The sequence below is a fragment of the Scophthalmus maximus genome, chromosome 14 (assembly GCF_022379125.1).
Source record: "Scophthalmus maximus strain ysfricsl-2021 chromosome 14, ASM2237912v1, whole genome shotgun sequence".
Lineage (NCBI taxonomy): Eukaryota > Metazoa > Chordata > Actinopteri > Pleuronectiformes > Scophthalmidae > Scophthalmus > Scophthalmus maximus.
The window spans coordinates 10,617,919-10,640,922 of NC_061528.1; the positions used below are offsets into that span (position 1 = coordinate 10,617,919).

General features: G+C 39.9%; 3 protein-coding genes across 5 annotated transcripts; 2 read left to right on the plus strand and 1 right to left on the minus strand.

Annotated features, from left to right (window-relative positions):
* Nucleotides 1-262: 262 nt before the first annotated feature.
* On the minus strand, nucleotides 263-5,413 carry dcaf17 (ddb1 and cul4 associated factor 17). Its single transcript, XM_047337041.1, has 14 exons — nucleotides 5,276-5,413; nucleotides 5,056-5,159; nucleotides 4,680-4,770; nucleotides 4,401-4,537; nucleotides 4,211-4,289; nucleotides 3,774-3,863; nucleotides 3,576-3,683; nucleotides 3,285-3,387; nucleotides 3,020-3,162; nucleotides 1,846-1,955; nucleotides 1,612-1,699; nucleotides 1,062-1,145; nucleotides 721-876; nucleotides 263-645 (listed from the first exon to the last, which is right to left on the minus strand). Exons 1-14 carry the CDS (start codon nucleotides 5,411-5,413, stop codon nucleotides 532-534), a joined length of 1,545 nt encoding a protein of 514 aa, XP_047192997.1. The 3' UTR covers nucleotides 263-531.
* On the plus strand, nucleotides 5,370-10,495 carry mettl8 (methyltransferase 8, methylcytidine). The gene is made up of 10 exons (XM_035651298.2): nucleotides 5,370-5,508; nucleotides 7,034-7,191; nucleotides 7,414-7,505; nucleotides 7,610-7,959; nucleotides 8,139-8,188; nucleotides 8,487-8,547; nucleotides 9,344-9,483; nucleotides 9,603-9,709; nucleotides 9,865-9,930; nucleotides 10,122-10,495. The coding sequence occupies exons 2-10, from the start codon at nucleotides 7,040-7,042 to the stop codon at nucleotides 10,274-10,276; spliced, it is 1,173 nt and encodes a 390-aa protein (XP_035507191.1). The 5' UTR covers nucleotides 5,370-5,508; nucleotides 7,034-7,039; the 3' UTR covers nucleotides 10,277-10,495.
* tlk1a (tousled-like kinase 1a) lies at nucleotides 5,378-22,900 on the plus strand. 3 transcript variants are annotated; one of them, XM_035651291.2, is made up of 22 exons: nucleotides 5,378-5,508; nucleotides 13,920-14,041; nucleotides 14,164-14,235; nucleotides 15,655-15,693; nucleotides 16,200-16,275; nucleotides 16,384-16,427; nucleotides 16,647-16,742; nucleotides 16,829-16,915; nucleotides 17,008-17,100; nucleotides 17,345-17,455; nucleotides 17,542-17,678; nucleotides 18,601-18,789; nucleotides 18,941-19,007; nucleotides 19,514-19,611; nucleotides 19,819-19,900; nucleotides 20,011-20,102; nucleotides 20,302-20,391; nucleotides 20,485-20,654; nucleotides 20,739-20,874; nucleotides 21,361-21,472; nucleotides 21,561-21,668; nucleotides 21,812-22,900. In XM_035651291.2, exons 2-22 carry the CDS (start codon nucleotides 13,925-13,927, stop codon nucleotides 21,980-21,982), a joined length of 2,187 nt encoding a protein of 728 aa, XP_035507184.2. In that variant the 5' UTR covers nucleotides 5,378-5,508; nucleotides 13,920-13,924; the 3' UTR covers nucleotides 21,983-22,900. The 3 variants fall into 3 exon arrangements, with proteins under 3 accessions (XP_035507184.2, XP_035507185.1, XP_047192996.1); XM_035651292.2 differs by lacking the exon at nucleotides 5,378-5,508 and adding an exon at nucleotides 11,099-11,256; XM_047337040.1 differs by lacking the exon at nucleotides 5,378-5,508 and adding an exon at nucleotides 11,800-11,820.
* The last annotated feature ends 104 nt before the right edge of the window (nucleotides 22,901-23,004 follow it).

The following is a 23,004-nucleotide window of genomic DNA, read 5'->3' on the forward strand; positions in this document are numbered from 1 at the left end:
CTGTAGTGTGACGTCAGTGACCTCGACCTTTGACCACCAAATTGTCACGAGCTCATCTCTGAGCTGATGTGAACTTTTGCGACAAATGTGAGTTTTCCCCACAGTTTCAAATGGATTTCTCCAGTTTGTTCCAGCTTTTCCAAACTTCAAAAAAAAATTAAAAGCTGTGGCTGATAAAGCAGTTTGATAATAAAAATTACGCAGAAGCAAATTAGAAATATATGAATGTGTTCAAAAGTCAGAATGAGGCAGACATGCAGTGTAAGTTGTAAAAATATAAGATTTTAATTAGACAGAAACAGTATAAAAGTGTCCACACGTGAGACAGAACGTAGTGAACAGTAATACAGTGATTTAAATAACCAGTTTTATTATCAAGTGTAATACACATAGGAAATATTCAGGCACTGATCCAGAGGGCGGAAAAAAGTATTATGATTAACAGAAAACTCTATAAAAACCCAATTCTACACAAATATTTACAAAATGTTAAAATTAACCATTACATTATTTCCAGCAGCTTTAATTGCATCACTTAATTTTTTTGTTGGCCTCGAGTTTGTAAACATGGCAGCAGAAGCTGGAGTTCTTTTGTTCAATATGAACAATCGTGTCCTTGTCGAAGAACAACTCATGGCGGTAGGTCTAAAAACAGACGATAAAAGCACACATTAATTCCCACACACAGATACCGTGGCGTGTTCATGTCGAGCTACTCACTTCATCCCAAGGTTCAAGCAGATCGATTGTCCTCTGTAACTGTCCGTTCTGGTTGTCGTGCAGTCGGATGTGAGCTCTACCTTCTCCCTCCTCACCGTTAGTTACCACTACAGCCAAAAGGTCGAGCTCATCCTCATATTCCACCATACGGAAAGTCTGCAAAATCCAATTTCTGTCACCACAGACACTGTGTGGAGTTCTCTGAATATAGCTATATATATATATATATTTATTTTGTCGCTCAATGTCAGATGGGATTTTGCTCCACCCTTAAAGGTACAGATAATGGATATATATTCTTTGCGGATATGCTGCATGAGCAATTAAAATGATTGTGATACCTCTTGATCTGGGTCGTCATCCAGCTGATGAAATCTTCTCTTCACTGTGCGGCCAGATGAGGTGACAGTGACTTGTGAGGTAGGCTGCAACAGTTAATTACAGATGACATTGTGGAAATGGGATGTTACTGTAAGTCCACCTGTACAGTTAGATCATCTACTCTGAGCCTCTGTTGTAAGAAGGCTGAGTTATTACACAGGATTTTCCTTCAGTGTCAGAGTGACAATGTGGTATAAGGATGATTCATGATCAAGGTAAAGCAAGTCTGTTGCACACTCTAGCTCCATGTTCATCTTTCTTTTATTAAGACAGATGATTTCAGATCTCAGGCTTTGGTTCGAGATCAACAATACTAAGTGTCTTAGTGAGAGTCCTACTATTGTTGATCTTGAAGAAGGACTGAGGGCATGAAAGTTGAAACCTCACCTATCTTGTTAAAAAAAAGATGCATATGGAGCTAAAGTGTGCAATGATCTCAAGTCTATAAGGACCAGCACCCTAAGCCTCCAAGTCTGTTAAGGCTGTTAGGTAGAGAAGCATGATACTTACACTGTTATTTCGAAGGGTCATCATAGAGAAGTCCTCAACTACCTTGGACGGCAAACCACTGTTCAGTTCACCAAGGATTTTAAGGACACTGTGGAAAAAAAATGTCTTTGTGTGAAAAATCATATGCACCAACAACAAACAAAGGTTGAGGCAAAACAAATTGACAAGGATTTGACTGGTGATGTACTACAGCTGTACACTCACTGCTATGTAAAAGTTGACTGTAGTACTCACTTTATGGTGGTCGGACCAATGTGGATGATCCTTCCTGAGTCGTCCGGGTGGAAGAAGATCCCATCACTCTCCAGAGAGCTGCAGCTCATGTTTTGTATTCCATTCGATGCCTAAATCCATACATTTTTAATATATCAGTTACAGAGTAATCAAATCAAATCAAATGTATTTATAAAGCACATTTAAGAACAACAATGACATTAAAAGTATCCCAAAACCCAAGAAAAAACAACACAAGCTCTACACGATTAAACACAAGCACCAGTTTTACAGACAGAAAACAGGGAAGAACAAACAAAGAGCAAACACTGACATGAGCACATAGTCATTTGTAGGTTTCTGCTTGAATTCCCCAAAAATTGCCAGAAGAAAATGGAAGGAGTAAGTAAATATGAACACTCTGGCTCTTTGAAAGTAAAGAAGGATTTTCTGTGATGTGCAGCTTCAGTTTTCAAAGCATCAACAACATCGATGTGGAAATTAGGCAAAACCTTAAGGGTGACTTAAGGGTGGTTTGTGTAAAATGCTGCTTCTGTTGCAGCTTTAGGGCTTTGAGGGATTGAATATCAGTTAAATAAGGTTCTCAGCTTAATAAGGTATACTGCATATTATATAATAATACATAATAACACCTTAAATGTATTTCTTTGCTGCATTGTACTCTAATGCAGTGTTTTTACCTTTATTATAGGCACATTACAATGATTAAAACAAAAAAACCTGCAGTGTCTTGTGTTTTGGAAGCTGTGGCAGCTGTACAGTTTTAATGTTTATTCCATAATTCATTATGCAGAGTTAGTTGCAGGCAACTATCTCAAGCAATAAATTAATGTGAGTTATAGTCTCAACAAAAGCTGTTAAAAACAGAAGGAATAATCATATGTGACATATCTGCAAAAAAAGTACTTGGACCATTTTGTGGGTTTTCAAAAATGGCTAACAGGTTTGATTCTGTTCAGCAGCTGAATACAGAGACTGTCAAAAACATCTGTGGCCCTTCTTACCCTGACACTTTCAATAGGCTCTGACCAATTTGGTGGCAGTTAAGTCTATCACACAAGACTGGGGGCAGCTATTAAAGCCAAGTACGCATACATTTTGTAGACAGATTATCAGTTATTGAAAAGTGTGCCATTTTATTATATGGTTAAAGAGGATTTTCTTGTTAATTTACCATAGTGTTGTCCTTGAGTGAGCAGATGTGGTGAGTTCCCTTGTGAGTTTTATGTGGTGGTGTATAGATGTAGTGCCAGGGGTACCCGCCAATCTGCACGCCATTATTAGAGCAGGACACCTCAAAAAGCACAGGAGGGCAATCTGAGCAATAGGACAAAAAAAACCTCAAGCTTACTTTGTGAACAAAAACATGCTTGCTTACAGTGGCCAAGTAGGTTTAACACAAAGATACCGCCAGTCTAAAAACCTAAGCACAGACCCACCTGTGATCTGGATATTAACTGGGATACCAAACGGAGCTTCTCCCACTTTATTATCTCCAAGAAGAGAACTCTGCTCTCCGAGCTTTAACTTCTCAGTCATGTACTGAGAACATAGAAAGGGATTTTGAGAATACTCATCAGATAAACAGATGTAAGCAGCTACATGATCCAAAATGATAAAGAAATATTCAATATGCAAGTATTTTTTTTTGTTACATCTAATTGAATAAAATATTCAGCTAGCATAACATTGTATAGGTGCTCTTTTAGGACAAAAATATATATACAAACCCTCTGCACAATGTTCTCAAAGCTGTACAGCTTCACAGACTTGTTGCTGTAAGACACAGCAAGGACACCTTGAGACAGAACGACATCAGTAACACCATTTCCAAATACCTGAAAGAATAAGATTTCCATCGCATTACATCACTCGTACGGACATATTTGAATACTTTAATAAGTTAGTAAAAACAAATCTGCACATACCTTTTTGTTGATCTCTACAATGCCCACAATTTGCAATGGGAAAACGTGAAAGATGGCCAGGTGCATGACTGTATTGTGAGTGATGCCTGCCTGAGGAATTAAAAAAGGTGTAATGTAAAACTATGCCATCCCTTCTCCGCATCAGATTTCTCTTCCTCTGGACTAGTAATGTAATAAATAGTTGTTCAGTCAAATAATAAATCAACATATTTGAAATATAGTCATTCTGATGACAGAGTAATAGTTTATGTCACTTATCAAGAATAAAATGCCGAATATTCTCTGATTCCAGATTTATATTTATTTTCCTTGGTTTATACAATACACCCACAAAAATTCACAAACTAAATTCCACGTACATCAACATCCTAGTTTTTTTTTCTCTTATAAAATGTGTCCTGTTAATCTTAAAAAAGAACAAAATAGATTCACCTCACCCGTCTTTCTAAAGGCGTTTCTTTGTTTTGAACTGATTTAACATAGAATGTCTCTTGAGAGACCTCCCAGCCAAGATACCTTGAAAAGAAGTGCAGAATGGGGTCAAAAGTTTTTCTGAATTAACTAAAACGGAAAATAAATATATGAATCTCCAATGAAGCAAAAGAGAACTCAGAGCCTTGACAATACCTGAACTTTTGGTTTGAGGAGAGGTAAACTCGTTGCAGCTCTTCCCCCGTTACAGCTGAAAGGCGATACAGCCAGTTGTTGGCTGTCAGAGTCAAGAGACTGGCTTTATGATCAGAGGGAGATGCCAAAGTTTTGTCCTGTGAAATAGACAAATTATTCAAGAGTCTGAAACTGGGTTGTTAAAATCTGTTCAACAAAAGTTCAGTGCTAAGAGGTCTACTAATGCAAAACAACAACAACAACAACAACAACAACAGTGTTTCTTTTCTTTTCACTTACAAGAGGGCTCTGACACAGCAAGGCGTCTTCAAATTTCTCCACTTTAGACCTTTTAGGCAGCTTGTACAAAACCTGAGGTTCTGAATGAACACTGGAAGCAAAGATGATTTAATCATTTCTGTGTCAATAAGCATGATGCAATAGAAATACCCTGTGTACAAAATAAACAACATTATAGTTTTTTCTTGAAATCTTTCCATTTGCTGCATCTCATAGTCTAATTTTTTATTCAGTAAGACAAGTGTGCATCATTCGGCTCATGTTTCATGTGACTGACGTGTCTATTTGAAAGGTGTTTTTATATGTAACTGAGCGGAATGATTATATATTGCTTGTGTGCTTAATTAAGAAATTTATTCAGTTTATTCATACTCACCAACTGTAGCAGTTCTGGTAATTTTCAAAGTAGATTTTACCATTCTCATACATGATGGAAGATTTTGAGGTCTTGCTCCACACTTTAATGAAACTCCTGTTGTCCTAAAATATATATATATATATATTTATTTATTTATTTATTTTAATTTTTTTTTTTTATAGGAGATAGTGTATTAGTAAATCAATAACTCTGACCAACTCTACTCCTTCTCCGTTACCTGGAGGAGGATACTTCTGAGGACCTTCATGTTGTGTCTCATCAGAGTCCCAGCATCTTCGACTCCTCTGCTCCTCCGGCTCAGCAGCTCGGTGGTGTTCACGGCCCTGTTCCCCCGGCTCCCCCGACACGGCGCCATCAGCAGGTGGCACTTCAGTCTGCAGGAGGACTGTCTGGTAGCATGTCAGGAGACGACAGGCCGAGGTGACGCCCAACAACAGCTGTGGACGCCAGGTGAGGATTTGGTTTGTTCTCCGGTGTGGTGACAACGTTAGCGAACAGATTGCTAACCTGCACCTAGCGTTAGCAACAATTTGTCGATTACTTCATTCAAAGACGACCGCAACTCACGATGTATATATATATATATTTAAATATATGACCTGATTACACCGGGATGTTGTCCACAAATGAGAAACGGTACAGATCGGATCTGTAGCTATGAGTTGGTGGAGGATAATTTGGCATTTTTAACTAACGCTACACTTTTTTTTGGTACAAACTTCTTCTTCTACGAAAAACTCAAAGGCACGACATGCACTGTTGTGAAGTGTAGCGCCCCCCTGTCCGCCGCCGGTACTTTGACCGAGGCACGCAAAATGCCAACCTCATTATGAACGAGTCTACATGAGTATGGAATAGTATTGGGGTCCAGGCATTAGAAAAAAAAAACTAGAAGAAGAGTCATTCCACTCTTCTGAGATATTTATATGTTCTCTCTTGAACACACAGGTTCTCAATGATGTTCAAGTCAGGGGTCTGTGTGGGTCACTCATGAAGTTTCAGCTAGTTTTTGTTTTTAATTATTTTTTTGGTCTGCGTTGGATCATTTTCCTGTTTTAGCCACCCATTTTTCTTTTATTGATTGGTCATTTTCAAGGTTATGTTTACCCAAAATTCAGTTTATAATAACTGACTCATCTGTGGTTCAGTGTGGTAACGAGGTTAACTCTCTTCTCTTTAAAACATACGTGGTCAGGAGCTGATTCCTTCAATGTTCCTGACCGTCTTCCCCTAAAATATCTAATGTAGAGTGTTTTTCTTTGCACCTGTAAAGAGATTTTGTCTTCCATCTGCAAAACAGTAAAACACACAATGAAATTTAACTTGAAAAAAAGACAACAATGAAGCCGGCTGGATCCTGGTCAGTTATATAATGGTTCTGTAAAGTTTCACAAATGTAAAAAAAAAACAACATTTCACTATTTCTAATTCACATAAAAGTAATAGTTGAGGATGCAGTGCGCTCTGTACTACAGTACAATCTTTGGAAATTCAAAACAAATCACAATTGTTGAACTTAATTTTTTAAAATAGCACGTCCTCAGGTCACAGTACATGGGGCAATGAAACACTCAAATCTATTTGCTCTCGACAAAACCAAAAAACCCTAAATGCTCCTCTTTGGGACAGTTCTGTACTGAGTACACAGGGACCTTTGTCTTCTCAAAACATTCAGATTATATTTAGCATGCAATTCTGTGAAGGAGTCTTCTTTAATTTTTGTGTATTTTCTAGACTTAACTATTTATAATTTCTGAATAATTTTAGCTTGAATGTATTTATATCAACCTAGAATTTGTTCTTGGAAATAAAATACATGTGAAACAAAAAAAAATGAAGATGTTGATGGCAATAACCAGCAGTGAAATATCTACTGAAGAGTAAAGAATTATTTTGTTAATATTAAACAGCGACAGCTCCCATGAATCTAGTCGCCGCAAGTGCACTGTATTCAACTCTTGCTGCATTTTTACAGAGTAAAATGCATAAAGTGCGATGCCTCTCTGGGGCCAATTTGGCTAAAGTTTTCCGCGGATTGTCCATGAGACGAAAGAGCTCAGCAGGACGACGCTCAGCTCCACTGGGTTCCCGGATACTGAACAATCCTGATGACGTCTTTAAGCACAACATGTGGTGAGTTATGAGCTAATATTTGTTTGTCACCCATCTGTATTAGCTCCTTTATCACAGGATTTCAATGTAGATGAGCTAACTTTTCAAAACATTCAGGTGAAATTTAGGGTCACAGCCTAAAACCTTTTTATTTCCTTTAAAACAATGTGCAGATTTGTTTGTTCCAATATCTATATTTTCTTCTATAGTTGAACAATTTCTTTGTAATGCTTTACATTTTAGGGATCATGTGCAGTGGACAGAAGAGGAAAAAGAAAATGCACGGCAGAAGGCACAAGAAAATTCCTCCGTACAAATTCCTTTAAAGGAACAAGGCAAGAATGTGTTCCTGCAAAATATTTTACTAGATTGATTTGTTTTTAATTGGAGTTTCATGGCTACAAAATGGTTAAAATGTTCCTAAATTTCCTCCACACAGGTACATTTGACACTGAAGCTGAGCAGTACTGGGACAAGTTTTACGAGATGCACCAGAATAAGTTCTTCAAAGATCGCAAGTGGCTGTTTTTAGAATTCCCAGAACTGCTTCCTTCAAAAAGCCAAGCCACAACCAGGCGACAAGGTGATCAGCAGACAAAAACCCTGCTACCTACTGGAACCGACATGGAATCTGAGACGAGGCATTGTGACCACAGAGATGCCTCTCCCCAACACACACGCACCTCTGATTATCCGAGGGCATGTCAAGGAGTATCAGTAGAAAAAAATGAAGATGACATTCACACTCCTTCTTTTCCTGGACAACATGCATCTTTCAGGATCTTGGAGGTATATAAAAATGTTCACATACATTTTCACTGTTTTGATATACTTTTAAATGTGGACCATTACACAATTTTGTATGATGTAAAGAAAAGAGAAGATTGTAAGTTGCTATAGTAAACTACTACTACTACTACAGAGACACATTTCAGAAATTATCAACAAAATGTATTCTCTCTTCACAGGTTGGATGTGGGGTTGGTAACAGTGTATTTCCCATTGTTAATACCATAAAGTGAGTACATATTTTTACACTTCCATATTTCCATATTACATTCTTAAATTCCAGCACGACTTCTAAAATCTGTGTCTGGGTCAAAACCGGATTAGAATAAAGATGAGAGTGTTGAAGTGGCCTTTAACTCTTTTCACTTCCTGTCTCTGCCAAAAAAGTGCCCATTCGAGGAAGGCAGAGATTGCATTTGGGTTTTTTTTTCATTTAGAGTAAAAAGCCACAAAATTGCTTCATCAAATGTTTAAACATGTACATGTATTGATTTGATGTATGTTAAATTGACTTTTCTATTTCACAGAGAAACAGATGCATTTGTATACTGTTGTGACTTCTCTCCATGTGCAATACAGCTAGTCAAGGTAAGCAATTCTAAGATTGTTTGGTAGGAATATGCAACAGTATTCTGTATACTTTATAAAGCTTAATACATTTTTTTATTGTCATACTGACAAATATAATGAAATATGAATAAGACCCAAACCCCAAATATTCCAAATATGACACATCAAGCATAAAACAAAATCACTTCTTGTGTGGAAACACTAATAAATAGATTATACTAAATACTAATAACAATAATTATACTAAATACTAATAACAGAAAGAAACAGTCTGGAAAGTAATTTCAGTAATTCACACATACTGTAGAGATGATTGTGTGACAAGTGTGCCCTCCAATCACAATCTTTCAATGGGAGTGCAGTATTGATCTGTAAGTAAAGATAACCCATATTTAACTCAAACAGTATGTATGTATTTTATTCTTTTGTTGAGCTACAGTTGAAGTAGACTCATTCATGAGGAGATGGATTCAGTACATTTAAAGTAAATGCCTAAATAAATAGATAAAATAAAACATAAAACAAACATACTATATGAAATTTGCTTTTATTCCTTGTAATATTCAATGAAAAACACAAACATTTTAACCTGAGTTAAATAAATGTGGAATTCTATTGACTATGGATTTCTTACAAGTAATCACTTATGGAAGGAGTGCAAAGGTCATGGTCACAGAGCCAGAGGAATAGTTAAAACATGTCCTGTAGAATGTGATGAAGAAGTGATAACAATCCTTATCTCGGCCACTTTTTGGCAATTAACACTGTTAATGACACTGTTTTGCACTTAACCTACTTTATTTTCCTCATATAGAACCATCCAGACTACGATGACTCTATGTGTCATGCCTTTGTCCATGACATTTGTGATGAGATGGCCTCCTTTCCCTTCCCTCTTCAGAGCCTGGATGTTATTGTGGCAGTGTTTGTGCTGTCCTCCATTCATCCAGAGCGGTAGGTGAAGGTTACGACAAATAGATAGCCTAATGTCATGTATTTGACCCTGAGATCGTCAGTAGCAGCAATCTTATTAATCAACATCATTGTTGCATTAACTGATATTACATTGCTAGAGTACAAGGAGTCGTGAACCGACTATCTACATACCTGAAACATGGAGGGATATTCCTTTTCCGTGATTATGGGAGATATGACTTTACACAACTCAGGTTTAAGAAAGGTGAGCCTCCAAATAATAAAATACACCAATATATGTAAAACAATTTTATGAACTCCACCTAATTAATTGGGAGTTCTTTATACAATGTGTGTGTGTGTAGTGTTTTACAATATGATAGATTTAATCTTTAAATGTAATCTTTTACATCTTTTAAGGACGGTGCTTATCAGAGAATTTCTACACGCGTGGAGATGGAACCTGCGTTTATTTCTTCACAGAAGGTATCACTGACCCATTAGGGCATTTTATGTTCTTCATGGAATGAATACTGTAGTTGTAACAGGGCCATAGGTAATAAAGATGATACTGAGATCCTTTGGGGAGATATGGGAACTTCGGGGAGTTTATAATCTGCATTGGTGTCCTTTTTTATACAGCCCTGGTGTCTGTGTTGTTCTATATTTCTTTACAGAGGAAGTTCATGATTTATTTTCCATTGCTGGACTGGAAGAACTTCAGAATCTGGAGGATAGGCGACTACAAGTGAACAGAGGAAAGAAAGTTGCAATGCACCGAGTTTGGATGCAGAGCAAGTACAGAAAACCATTTCCACCTTTGCCATCATAACATCCCACCATGTGTAGCCTCATTCAACTATATGCCTTTTTTAGACTTTGCTGCTCATGTGTTCAATTCTTATAACTATTTTTCTAACAAAGTGGTACGTGTACAACAACAACAACACTGTATACAATAAACGTATACAACATGCTGTTAAACAAAGCTGTGGGTGTTATTTTCTTCTATATACTGTAGATGCCTGTGATCACTTAATATCTGTAAACTGAGTATATTGACTACATGGAGGAAACCTATTTACAGTAGGTACACAGGAGGAAAAACAGTGAACATGAAACATTATAACACAGACTATTATAATGACAGAAATTCACTCAATGCCCCCTTATTGTGTTTTATTTTTTATGGGGTCATAAAGTGTATTATGAAAGCCATTTTTTTAAGTTATACAAGATAAGATGTGATAAAGAAAGTAAAATACTTGAGATGCCAAAATTAGTTTAGTCCAAAAAATTTCAAGTGAAATTTATTACCACCATTTTTTTCTTAACATTTTTGGCAAAGGCTGGTATCACAAAAAATTGAATGCTACAAGTCAAACTTTCCTATTATCATGCCTGTTTGTTTTTTTAATTTGAGGTTTTTTTTTTTACCTTTGGGCAGGAAAGGGCTTCCATACTTTTCCGTATGACCAGTTCAGAGAATTATTTAGTATTCATTCTGGAGCTTTGAACTTCCCGCTGATCAGTCTATAACTTGTACGGAAACAAACTATGCATAGTTAGTATGTGCTGTAAAAAGTATTGAAACGTTTTGTTTATTCATGTACCTTATGGATACGTGACCCCCCCCCCCCCCCCATGTTGTTGTCATTGACGTTAAGAAAAACATGCATCGACCTCGCGATAAGCATTTTGCACACGATGCATGACGTTTCACAGACAGCCACTTGAAGACGGAGCGGAGCGGAGAGGAGAGGAGAGGAGAGGTGGCCCCGCAGCCACGACGCGCTGCCGAGGTGTGAGAAGGTTCGTCCTTAACAAAAAAAAGAAGAAAAAAAACATTTTCACTCCGTTGGAAACGCGTTCGAACGGCCGCGACTCGCCGCCCGGCTCGTCCCCCCGTCGGCGGGCGGAGTGAACCGTGTGCGCGGCGGCGCCGACTCACGGAAAGTAGCTTGATGAGTGTCCAAAGTAGTGGAAGTTTGGAGGGGACGCCATCTTTGGTCCCAGCTCTCCACGTCCCCAACACGGAGCGTGTTTCCAGCAACACACCGCGGCAGTGGTGAAGGCCCACGAAGGTACCGCGACGCGCTCCCAGACCGCCCGCTCGCCCGGGCCCTTTTCGCGCACAGCGAGCGGGGAGTTGCGTTAAGAACGAGAAATGACCGAGGGCGATGTTGGTGGCGAAGCCCCGCTTGTTGCTAGCTAGCGCGCCACTAACGCGTCGGCTCCGAAGTCCATCGAGCCCGGTTGGCTAGCGCGTAGCACCGGAGACGCCGTGTGTCCGGGGCCAGGCCGGTGCGCCAACCCCGGCACAGACACTAACCCCCCCCCCCCCCCAGGCTACACCCCCGGGAGCGGAGCGGAGAGGTGAGCGAGTCCGAGCATCTCCCGTGTTAGACGCGCTGCTGCGGCCGTTGGAAGAGCAGACGCCGGTCGCGTGGATCTTACTCGGACGTGCGAGTAAGATCCACGAGAGACGTCGAGCGACGGGTTCTCAGGCACCGCACCACTGCCCATCTTTTGTGTGTTGACCGAGGTGTGTCCCTTCGCCAACAGTGTCCTGCGCATGGGACCGGTCGCACATCGCGGGCTTCAGACATGACAGTATGCGGATCGACCATGGAGTTGCACTATGGTCTGCATGTAGCAGTCGATGCTACTGCATGGACCGCCGGGTTAGCCTTGTGTGACCTTACGGTATCACTGACTCAAACGGCCGAACGTCGAGGGGCCCCGACGGAACCGAGCGAGGGGCTCGTGAGGATCGTGCAGCATGCTAACACACACTCCATCACACGGGTCGTGCATGTGGTTCATTTTCCTGGTGACCTCGAGTGGTTGTCAGTCGTGTTCATAAAGCCTCGTTGCACCCTCAGAGGTTTCGACCGGACATTGTGACGAAGGAGAACTTCTTGAGTTGCCTTCACATTCCTTTGTGTTGTGAGTGAGTGTCGCCTATAGCGGTTGAGGATTCATATGTGCGATGGCTGCCCACGTCAGTATGACACTTTTGCAAATGTGGCAAAATTGTGAAGGCTGGTACAAGTGCCCCTTGAATGATTCGAGGGGGACGTAAATCCAACCCGTCTGTATGCCAGGGATCTTTTAAGACTTCCCAAGTGTCTGCCATAAACAGGTGGTCACACTGCCGAGCAGCATGGAGCCAAAATGACATCCACGGCCAGGGTTGTAAGGGTTCAACCGCTTGTTCCTGCAGGGGCATGAATTTAGAGAATAGCTATGCACTGAAGGGCCTTCATGTCAGAATCAAAGGGACATCCTTGAGGGAGACCACATAGCTGATACTGCATTTATGATGTGACACTGACATGAACGGTCAGGGCGAAAGGCGAGAAATGGTTACGGACAACTAAAATTGTACTAGAACGTGGCGAGTGTTTTAAAGCCGCACAGCTTCTCATAAATATAGTTATAGTTTTTATAGGAATTGAAACAGACTTAAAGGGCCACATGAGCTGATTTTAGTGCTTATGTTGAGGTTATGATTAAACAGCCGTTGACATATCAGCCATTTATTCACTACATGATTTATATTTGCCAGCATCACTGGGCTTTATATTTAGTGTTGCTGTGTATATCGCAAAGTAGTCTTGCTAGGTTATAATGAGACAATTTTTGCTTAGCTCCTCAGATGCATAAGCAGCATCCATACAGTAGTTTTATCCAACCCAGTTGCAAAATTCATTTATAGTTGAATGTAGAATTTTAATTGTGCGAGTATATTTGTGGATAACAAATAACAAGTAGGCTATAATGTTTGCTCATGTGATTTTTAATGACTATCTCTCACTTGATGTTCTCTTTCGCTGAAACGTATTCAAAAATCCCTACCCTACTGTATGCTCTACAGCCCTGTATGAATTCAAAATGGATGTCTCATTAAAACCCAGGTTTAGTGGGCAGACCCCTCTGAGTCTGCAGCAACACTGAAGCCGAGGGAGCTCATGTAACAGTCTCACAGGAGCACAGTATTCATCATTGCCTAGCAGTTGACACATTGCTCTTGTAGTCATGATAATAGAGCTCGTGGTACAGAAATGCCTGTGTCTACTGTTGGGATCTTTTGTCCCCTACATTTTGAGTTGTAACAAATTGTTTTGGCTATTTAGTTTGTTGTTATTTGTGGTAGTAGTAAGCTACTAGTAGCACATCTGATTATGGTTATAGGAGTAAAATAAAAAAAAGTGCTACATAAATGTAGCATGAAACCTATCTTGGGAATGCCACTGGGGAATTGGCATTAATTTGGTTTTGGCCTATATTCTGGTCTAGACGGAAATAATATCACCTGTCAGGGTTTGAGATTGTAAATGACATTTATCACAACTCTGCACTCAAGCTCATCGCCACAGTGCCATCTGTTTTTGAGTGGGCATTCAAGGGCTTCAATTAAGCTGATCCTTAAATAACTGAGACATACTGTGTATTATTGCTAATCCTCCCAGGCACCATGGAGGAGCTGCACAGCCTGGACCCCCGGAGACAGGAGCTGCTGGAGGCACGATTTATGGGCGGGGTCGGCGGCAGCACAGGGGGCAGCACTGGCAGCACAAGTGGGGGAACCAAAGTGAGTAAATATCAAGCAATGTCTGTTATCTTAATGTTGTTATGGAGTAATTGATGAAAATGCTGTTTTTAGAATATTGATACGTAGTCTTATCCTAAAATTATACTTTTGTTTTTTTTCAGGGTTTGACCAATAATGAATGTTCCAATCACAGTTTTGGAAGCCTGGGATCTTCAAGTGACAAGGAGTCAGAGGTACAAGTCCAAATCTCTTGTCTTGCTTAGAAACCCATTAACACTGACTGACACTACATGTACCAGCATAATCACCGCTGTTTTATATAATTATATGGGTACCACAATCTTGCTTACTGTTATGGAGAAGGGCCCTATTAAAGAGTTTTCCTCTGCTAAAATTGAGAACTGCACAGTAGGGGACATCATGCACACAGTACCCTCGTACTGTGAATTTTAGTAGGCTATCATTATGAAACTGTGGCAGGGCAAATATAGTGTGTATATATAGTAGCCTATATACACTGGAGTGCATGATATGCATGGGCCCGCCAATGCTTTTCATTACATGTGTGATTGAAGTGTATCTTCCCCCTTTTTTAATACATGAGTGAAATCAGGTGCTTACTGTAATAATGTCCTTGTTCATATTAAGATAAATGGGAATCTCTGTAGTTTATTTTGCTCGTAAGCCTTAAATGGAGTGATGTTTCATGCAAATCAGTTACTGCTAAGGTGGATTTCTGAGAGCTAGAGTTTTAAAAATAGCCATCCTATTACTATTACTTTTACTTCTCCTTTTTAGGGGGTAGGTGCATTAGCATTGGTTGACCCAATGGATTTCATGTATATGACAAATCTATTATATTTATCAAAATTAACTGCTTGGCCATTTGGCAACATGACCTTCGGACCTTCCATCTGTGAAACTGACTCTAACAGACCCACTCTCACCATTGAACAGTGTGTATTACTAGGACTACATTCTAGGGTTCCCTATTGATCTAACAGCATGGGATGTCAACCACCATGTTGTGTCCTGACATTTAAAAAGACTTGAAACAGTTTATATTCTTCTGTACACTGTGGCAGCACACCCACATCACTGCAGCCCCCTGCTATTGTCTGTGTAAATGTCCTTTAGAAGGTTCCAGTAACACATTTTGCAGCATTTGTTGCAAATTTTCCAATTCATGTTTTGGGTAGTTCAATTTAACTTCCTACTTTAAATTTGATTCACAAAATGAAGCGGAGTAAATTATCACGCATGCTGGCTGCAGTTGCTCAGCACATCTGTGTGAACACTCACATGAGACCAGCACCTGTTGACAAAGACCTTGACTGCACAAAGTATGGAGGATAAGATGGTCATGAAAAGTGTCAAATAGTTATACAGAAATATGGATTTTACAGACCCTTTGGTATCATGGCTTATTTGCATACGTGTTATTGTTTCATGCTCTTCCTTTAAGATTTCTCACAGATCATTTTTGATCAAGAACCATCATTATTACATTATTAGTAGTCAAGTACTGATGCTGTAAAAGGTATTTCACTATCTTGTACCTGTAAACAGAATCTGCTCGTTTCAACCAGGTGCTTTGTCTCTTTCTCTTTCTCATGGTTTTGTCTAAAACTCTTTCTTCTGTCTCTTAATAGGGCTCAGATGTGAAAAGAGGCAGTTCTCCTGCTTATTCGGTAGGTATATGATATGACATCTGAAAATTTTGCTCAGTGCAGTTCGTTGTGTTCCTTCTGGGTTAAGTGATAATGTCAAATAAACATTATTAAAATCAAAAGGAAAGCCTCTCTGAGAACTGCTTAACCCAAAAAATGTTCAGGTAAAATAGAATTTTATCAATATTATTGATGATCCTTTCAAGTTCTATCGGAAAATATTTGATATGATATTGTATTTTTCATGTAATTATTCCCTTTGTTATATGTTAATAATTCGCAATATAATTTCCTACCAAAACTAATTTTAGATCTACTGCTGGTTATGTATGCTTTGACTTGATAGAAATAACACAAGTATGCAGAATTATTGTCATGTCCTTGCTTTATGCATGCTCTAGCCAGGCACCACAGAATATCACGGAAATTTGAACGCGTCTGACTCGGACAATCTCCTGCTGCATTATGTGAAAGCTCTGTTGAGAAGTGATTATTTTGTAAAAATTTATTTATTAATATTTTTTCAGACCCCTGAGAAGAAACAGTCGGAAACAACCAGAGGCAGAAAAAGGAAACCTGAGATTCAATCAGAGAGCAGCCAAGGTGAGTGTGTTTTTGTTAAACTGGTTCAGTGTCCACTCTTGCTTATTGCTTTTATTCTTTGAAAATACTTTAATGAATCCAACACTCGTTTCCCCCCCCCCCCCACAGGAAAATCGATTGTGCGCGGACCCAAAATAAGTGATTATTTTGATGTAAGTGTTCTGTTTGTTCATCTGTTTCACACCCTTAAAATTAAGTGTTGAGTGAATAATTTGTGCAAAATAACTCTTTGTTCAACATCTGTGGCACGATCTGTTTCCCGTTTCTAAAATAACAGTGGGTTGATAAAAAAAAGAAGCCCCTGGCAGGTCTGTACTTTTCCAAATGTTAGTCAGAGATGCCACTTGTCCTCTTTTTACCTTTTTTTTTAGTTCCAGGGAGGAAATGGGTCCAGTCCTGTGAGAGGTCTCCCACCAGTGATTCGCTCACCCCAGAACTCACATTCCTACTCCACTCAGGGCGCTGCTGTAAGTAAAAAAAAAAGAACCTCTCCTTGGCTGCTGTATTTGGTGTCATCCTGTCACTAAGGAAATGGCTGCCTCTTCTGTTGCAGGTTAGACAAAATAGCTCATCTCCTACTAGTCTGTCTTTTGGGGACCACATGATGCATCCAAAGCAACTAGCAGTCAAATTTGTTCAGGTAAGGCAAATCACTCGGTCTTGTCACTCTTAAATATGCTCTAGATTACCGGGCAAGTTTAAAAAAAATCTTCTTTTGTTTTTCCACTCTAGACTGACCTTACAGTGTTGAAATTGGCTGCCCTTGAAAGCACTAAGAACCTAGACCTTGAGAAAAAAGAGGGCAGAATAGATGATTTACTAAGGGTAAGAAGAAACCTTCACTCTGTTCACTGTCTGAAGAAAGACTCGACTGGCCTGTGATGTTAATATAATGCGAAACAAGTTGTTCAAAGTTTTTATAATAATAATAATAAAAAGTAGAATTTGTATTGTCCGTCAACATTAGAAAGATAATTTTTAAGATTTTAAATATATGGTGGATTAGGAATGTTACATATGCTACATATTTGCTTGACTTGATATGATGTTGTTTTTCCCGGCGTCATAGGCAAACTGTGATCTCAGGAGACAGATAGACGAACAACAAAAATTACTTGAAAAGTACAAGGAACGCTTGAATAAATGCATCACCATGAGCAAGAAGTTGCTTATAGAAAAGGTATTTGTGTCGTTTCTCTTAACTCTTAATGGACACTCGGTATTTACGTGGCTGCTCGCAAACCTTTATTTTGTATTGCCCTCCAGAGTAACCAAGAGAAGCAGGCCTGTCGGGAGAAGAGCATGCAGGATCGACTACGTCTGGGCCATTTCACCACAGTGAGACATGGAGCCTCATTTACAGAACAATGGACAGACGGCTACGCCTTCCAAAACCTTGTGAAGTAAGCGTCTTTTAATTATACATAAATGGTACTTAAAAAATTATGAAAATTATACTTTTTTTTTTTCTAACCCTGGAAGCACTTTCACAGCTAGAAGCTCCGGAGAACAACCAGTCTGATCATGGCAGCTCAAACCACATGTTGTCAGTAGAAGTGTACATTTTTGGGGGGATATCTTTTAATATAATTTTTTATTTTGCTGCTTTGTTTAACACAGATCACATCACACACGTGTGCTGTCAGTCGTTGTGAGGATTTTATTACTGAACGAACACACTCTTCCTTTGTTTTTTAAATATCTGTGCTGAAACTTTAATCTTTTAGATAAAACATGACATGTGGGATATTGTAGGAGTATAGTGTTGGGTGTCTTTACTGTACATGAGCGGGACTGAGGTGTAATTTGGTAGACTTCCCCATAACCATAACAACCTTGAAAACTGCAAGCCAGGGAAATTCTATCAAATTTAAAAAAGGGCAAAGTCTGGATCTTTGTACCGTTAATGTTAAAAAAACACATAATTTTAGATGAACAATTGACACATCATAACAATTGAACAGTTTAAACACCTCCTTTTCCGTTTCTTTCCCTCTCCCCTAAGACTATTGTTTTGTCTCTTCCCCCGACTGAATCTCACTCACTGACTCGTTTTTCTCGACGCCAAACCAGTGATGTAAAGACAAGAAAAGTTGCGCTGGTTAAAATACAAAAGCTCTGTTTTCAGTGATTTATGGTTTATTGGGTCTGGTTCTGATAGGATGATGTCTGGGTCTAGATCTGGATCACGACCCGCCTATTAGTGTGGTTGGTTCTTAGTTTCTACATAATCTGGTTGTAGAGATTCAACTTGAAAAATTATGTTTCAGGCACAGTGTAGCAATGTTGCGTATCTAACGAAAATCACCGCTTTCCCATCAAAAGACAGCAAGAGTCGATAAACCAACAGAGAGAGGACATTGAGAGGCAAAGAAAACTTCTCGCCAAGAGGAAACCTCCATCCTCCAGCAACTCCCAAGCACCAACCACAAACTCAGAGCCAAAGCAACGCAAAACCAAGGCGGTGAATGGAGCAGAAAATGATCCCTTTCTAAAACCCAGCCTACCTCAGCTGTAAGTCCTGTTTTCCTGTTGATCACATGTATCCGAGCAGCCGTTCCCTTGGTGGTGAAATTTAGTGTCGTTTTAGCTTTATTCTTTTGCAGTAGCAGTTGTTATGCAAGTTTGACTTGACTGTATTCCATATTTTTCTATTCCTGTGAAGGCTGACACTAGCAGAGTACCATGAACAGGAAGAGATCTTCAAATTGCGACTCGGACACCTCAAGAAGGTTTGTCAGCTGCTGAACTGGGAAAACGTTTATTAATTTGTCCAGTGGGGAATTTGTTTTTGTTTTAGATATTGTGTTTGAATGTATTTCTTGGGTTTACTAAATTAAACCAGGACCTGGATAATGGGCTGCTTTTACACAGTGTAGGAATTAAAGTCTAATTGGAGTCAGTAAATTATTGAATGGAGCAAAATTGTTTTCATTATATGAAGAATATTCAACCTGATTGCTCCCATTTCCTGAGCCGAACCACTGCTCCTTTTGTGTGAATCACCCCAAGGATTGAGTGAGCGAGCCTGTAGTTTGCTGACGTATTCATTGTTTTCCCGATGAATAAGCATCAAAGGACGCCCCTGACAGACTTTCGTACCAAGTCGACCGTTAATATTTAATACAGAACTATTCAACTGTGCACAAGTGGGTTTTGATGAGCCCCTCTCCTTGTAGTCAGTACTCTGAAGTTTCTTCTGTGCCTTTGTGTGTTTGTGCATTTGAATCATTTATAGGAAGAAGCTGAGATCCAGGCGGAGCTCGAGCGTCTGGAGAGAGTGCGCAACCTTCACATTCGAGAGCTGAAGAGAATAAATAACGAAGACAGCTCACAGTGAGTCTGAATCAATTTTTTTTTGACAGTGACTGTATTGACAATGGAACATGATCAACATGCAAGGCCAGTATCCCCAGCTGTAATGTTGTCACACTATTCTTCTCGAATCGTCTTCTGTTATCGTGTTGGTCAGGAAACGGCACAGATGATGTTGAAGAATTTGTCACTGACACTTTGATTTTCTCTCTTTGTTTCAATCCAAAGATTTAAAGATCATCCAACATTGAATGAACGATATCTGCTTCTGCACCTTCTAGGGAGAGGGGGCTTTAGTGAAGTTTACAAGGTGAGTCACTGATATCAATGATGTTATCGTAGGTTTCAATATAAAGAAAATACTCTAAGCAGGTGTTGCTGTCCAAGTATAAGCCAATGTTTTGTGCTCGTGTTGTACAGGCTTTTGACTTGATTGAGCAAAGATATGCTGCTGTGAAAATCCACCAACTTAACAAGAACTGGAGAGAAGAGAAAAAGGAGAACTATCACAAGTAGGTGGCTACATTTGTACATTTGTAACCTCACCTGCAGTATTTAAGTATTTAAACGAGTTTTTCCGATGTCCTTCACCTTCGTTGTATTTGTTATTCCTCTCCATAAGCCTCAGTGCCTGACTGTCAGTGCAGCACCTGCACCTTCCTGCTTTGGTTGCTAATGGACACATAATTGTCCCCCCTCTCCTCTCCACAGGCACGCGTGTCGAGAGTACAGAATACACAAGGAGCTGGATCATCCCCGAATCGTGAAACTCTTCGACTACTTCTCACTGGACACAGACACGTTAGTCACTGATGCATTCTCCTTTACAGCTTGTATCTGTTGCCGTGAGTGTCTGAGCTGTAATTCTCACCAAGTCTCTTTTCCGTCCGATAGATTTTGCACGGTCATGGAGTACTGCGAAGGCAACGACTTGGATTTCTACTTGAAGCAGCATAAGCTAATGTCTGAGAAGGAGGGACGGTCCATCGTTATGCAGATTGTGAACGCACTAAAATACCTGAATGAAATCAAACCCCCAATTATCCATTACGACCTTAAGCCAGGTACACACACACCCCCTGGACGACTTATGACAGTCACCACATCATCAACAATATGGTGCTGACCTATTGTCCTTTGGTTTCAAGGCAATATCTTGTTGGTGGACGGCACGGCCTGCGGGGAAATCAAAATCACTGACTTTGGTTTGTCTAAAATCATGGACGACGACAACTACGGTGTGGACGGGATGGACCTGACATCGCAGGGTGCAGGCACCTATTGGTGAGAAGAAATGTCCCACATGCTAGTTCAGTATTTGGATCAAAAACCCACTGTGAACATTCTCCATCACAAGTAGAAGTCCTGCATTCAGAGTATGATCAACAAGTGTCACAAGTAAAAGCATGGGTTATGCAAAGTGTCAGTGTTATATTATTAACATGTAAGCAGTTGTTTTATGTTGCAGCTGTTTGACATTTTTTTGAATGGTTGGGTAGTTTATAGATTATATCAGCATCCTATTTATAAACTGATCATACAGTATGCAGTCTTTAAATCTTAATTTAAAAAGTAAATACTAACATCTGCTAAATGAATGTAGACAAGTAAAAGTACAAGGTAGCATAAAAAACAGATTCTAAAATACGTGAGTATCTCAAAATCGTACTCAATTATAATCCACCAATGGACATTGAAGTGAAAAACAGACAGCTTGTACAGACACTGAACAACTTTTAAAATTGAATTTACTTTTTTTTTTTTTGCCAGGTACTTGCCTCCCGAATGCTTTGTGGTTGGTAAAGAACCTCCAAAGATCTCCAACAAGGTGGACGTGTGGTCTGTGGGCGTCATCTTTTTCCAGTGTCTGTATGGAAGGAAGGTAAGGAGGGAAATTGAGATCCTAACCCTTTTTTGATATTTTGTTGTAATTTGTGCTTGATGATTAAAGCAACTCTCCTCCTTTTCAGCCTTTTGGCCACAACCAGTCACAACAAGACATCCTGCAGGAGAACACCATTCTCAAAGCTACAGATATCCAGTTCCCTGTCAAGCCTGTTGCTAGTAACGAAGCAAAGGTAAGTGAACTTACTGTAAAAAAAAAAAAGGTCATTTTAAGATGTCTTATCTTATTGTATTATCAAGTAAAAATATTCTAAAGAGCCCAAACATCCCAAACTGACTTGGAAATTTGGGATACTGCTCTTCCCCCCTTCTCCAGGCCTTCATAAGGCGGTGCCTGGCATACAGGAAGGAGGACCGGATCGACGTCCACCAGCTCGGAAGCGACCCCTACCTGCTCCCCCACATGCGAAGGTCGAGCTCCTCTGGAAATCTGCAGATGAACGCTGCCGGCTCAGGACCGGCCTCCTCCAGCATCATCTCATACTGACGGCATCGAACTGTGACAGAAGGGCAAACTGACCAAGTTGCTTCTACGCCAGCGGCGCGCCTCAGAGGCTCAAGCTCGGTAGACAAGCGACAGCCAGAAAGAGGAGGAGCAAGTCACAGGTGGGGAGATCTCACCTGACGCCCTCCGACCTGTGCCAGGCTCCTCCTTGTTTACCAGGACTCGATTGATGGAGGGACAGTGACGGGATGTTTTTTTAAAGGACATGGGTAAAAGGATCTTTTGAGGGTCCGACGAAAGCACTGAAACTGACGACGTACCTTGAAGAAAATGTGACTGTGCACTCTGTTCAGATGTTGCAGTTGGATAAAGCCTTAAAGAGCCGAAGGGAAACTTGGCGGCCCGCCGTTAAGATTAAATAACATGGTCCTGCCAGGGTGCAAATGATTCAGCTGCTAGAAGTTAATATACTGTGAGGAGAGGACAGTCATTGTTGAGTAGAACTACAAAGATTTCACTGTTGATTTGGCTGAACTTTTTTCGTTTTTCACACATATTAGGCTTTAATTTGAGTTACCTAGCCAAGGGAATGTAATGTGTAGCATACAAGTGACATCTAGTGACGTGTAGGTCGGGGCAGCATACTTACGTTTAATGCACAAAGTAACCAAGTGTAGAAAAATGACAATGTATAAAATCCTATGCAGGAATATTAATTATCAGATAGATTGGCAACTGTATATGCTGTACAGGTGAATTTTCAAATTTGGAGCTGCAGCAGTAACATGTACAAAGACTTAAATTGTCCCCAATGTAAAACTAGTTTCCTGAAGTGGTTTCATTTTGCTGCTTTGTTGCTCTTACTTTTTCAAGGGCTCTATGTTCCACTTCGGGTATAAATTGTACAGTTCTGCTAAGAGTGAATAATAAATACCAGGAAACTTTTTCTCCCAGTGAAAAGTGTTGTACAGTGTATTTAGTTGACATCCGTAGTTATTACCTCAAGAGACATTTTTGTGTGCAGTCTGCAAACATTTCCTGGGGCTCTACTGACCCCACGTGTC

What these genes read in the sequence shown, in the direction of transcription:
- tlk1a (XM_035651291.2), top strand. Translation starts at nt 13,925, where the DNA reads ATGGAGGAGCTGCACAGCCTGGACCCCCGGAGACAGGAGCTGCTGGAG. An exon ending in GCAGTTCTCCTGCTTATTCG is followed by an intron (nt 15,694 to 16,199) that starts GTAGGTATATGA and finishes ATATTTTTTCAG; the next exon opens with ACCCCTGAGAAGAAACAGTC. An exon ending in AGAAGTTGCTTATAGAAAAG is followed by an intron (nt 17,456 to 17,541) that starts GTATTTGTGTCG and finishes ATTGCCCTCCAG; the next exon opens with AGTAACCAAGAGAAGCAGGC.
- dcaf17 (XM_047337041.1), bottom strand. Translation starts at nt 5,413, where the DNA reads ATGGCGCCGTGTCGGGGGAGCCGGGGGAACAGGGCCGTGAACACCACC. An exon ending in TCAGAAGTATCCTCCTCCAG is followed by an intron (nt 5,160 to 5,275) that starts GTAACGGAGAAG and finishes TATATATTTTAG; the next exon opens with GACAACAGGAGTTTCATTAA. An exon ending in TTGAGAACATTGTGCAGAGG is followed by an intron (nt 3,388 to 3,575) that starts GTTTGTATATAT and finishes CTATGTTCTCAG; the next exon opens with TACATGACTGAGAAGTTAAA.
- mettl8 (XM_035651298.2), top strand. Translation starts at nt 7,040, where the DNA reads ATGCATAAAGTGCGATGCCTCTCTGGGGCCAATTTGGCTAAAGTTTTC. An exon ending in GTCTTTAAGCACAACATGTG is followed by an intron (nt 7,192 to 7,413) that starts GTGAGTTATGAG and finishes TTTACATTTTAG; the next exon opens with GGATCATGTGCAGTGGACAG. An exon ending in CCCATTGTTAATACCATAAA is followed by an intron (nt 8,189 to 8,486) that starts GTGAGTACATAT and finishes TCTATTTCACAG; the next exon opens with AGAAACAGATGCATTTGTAT.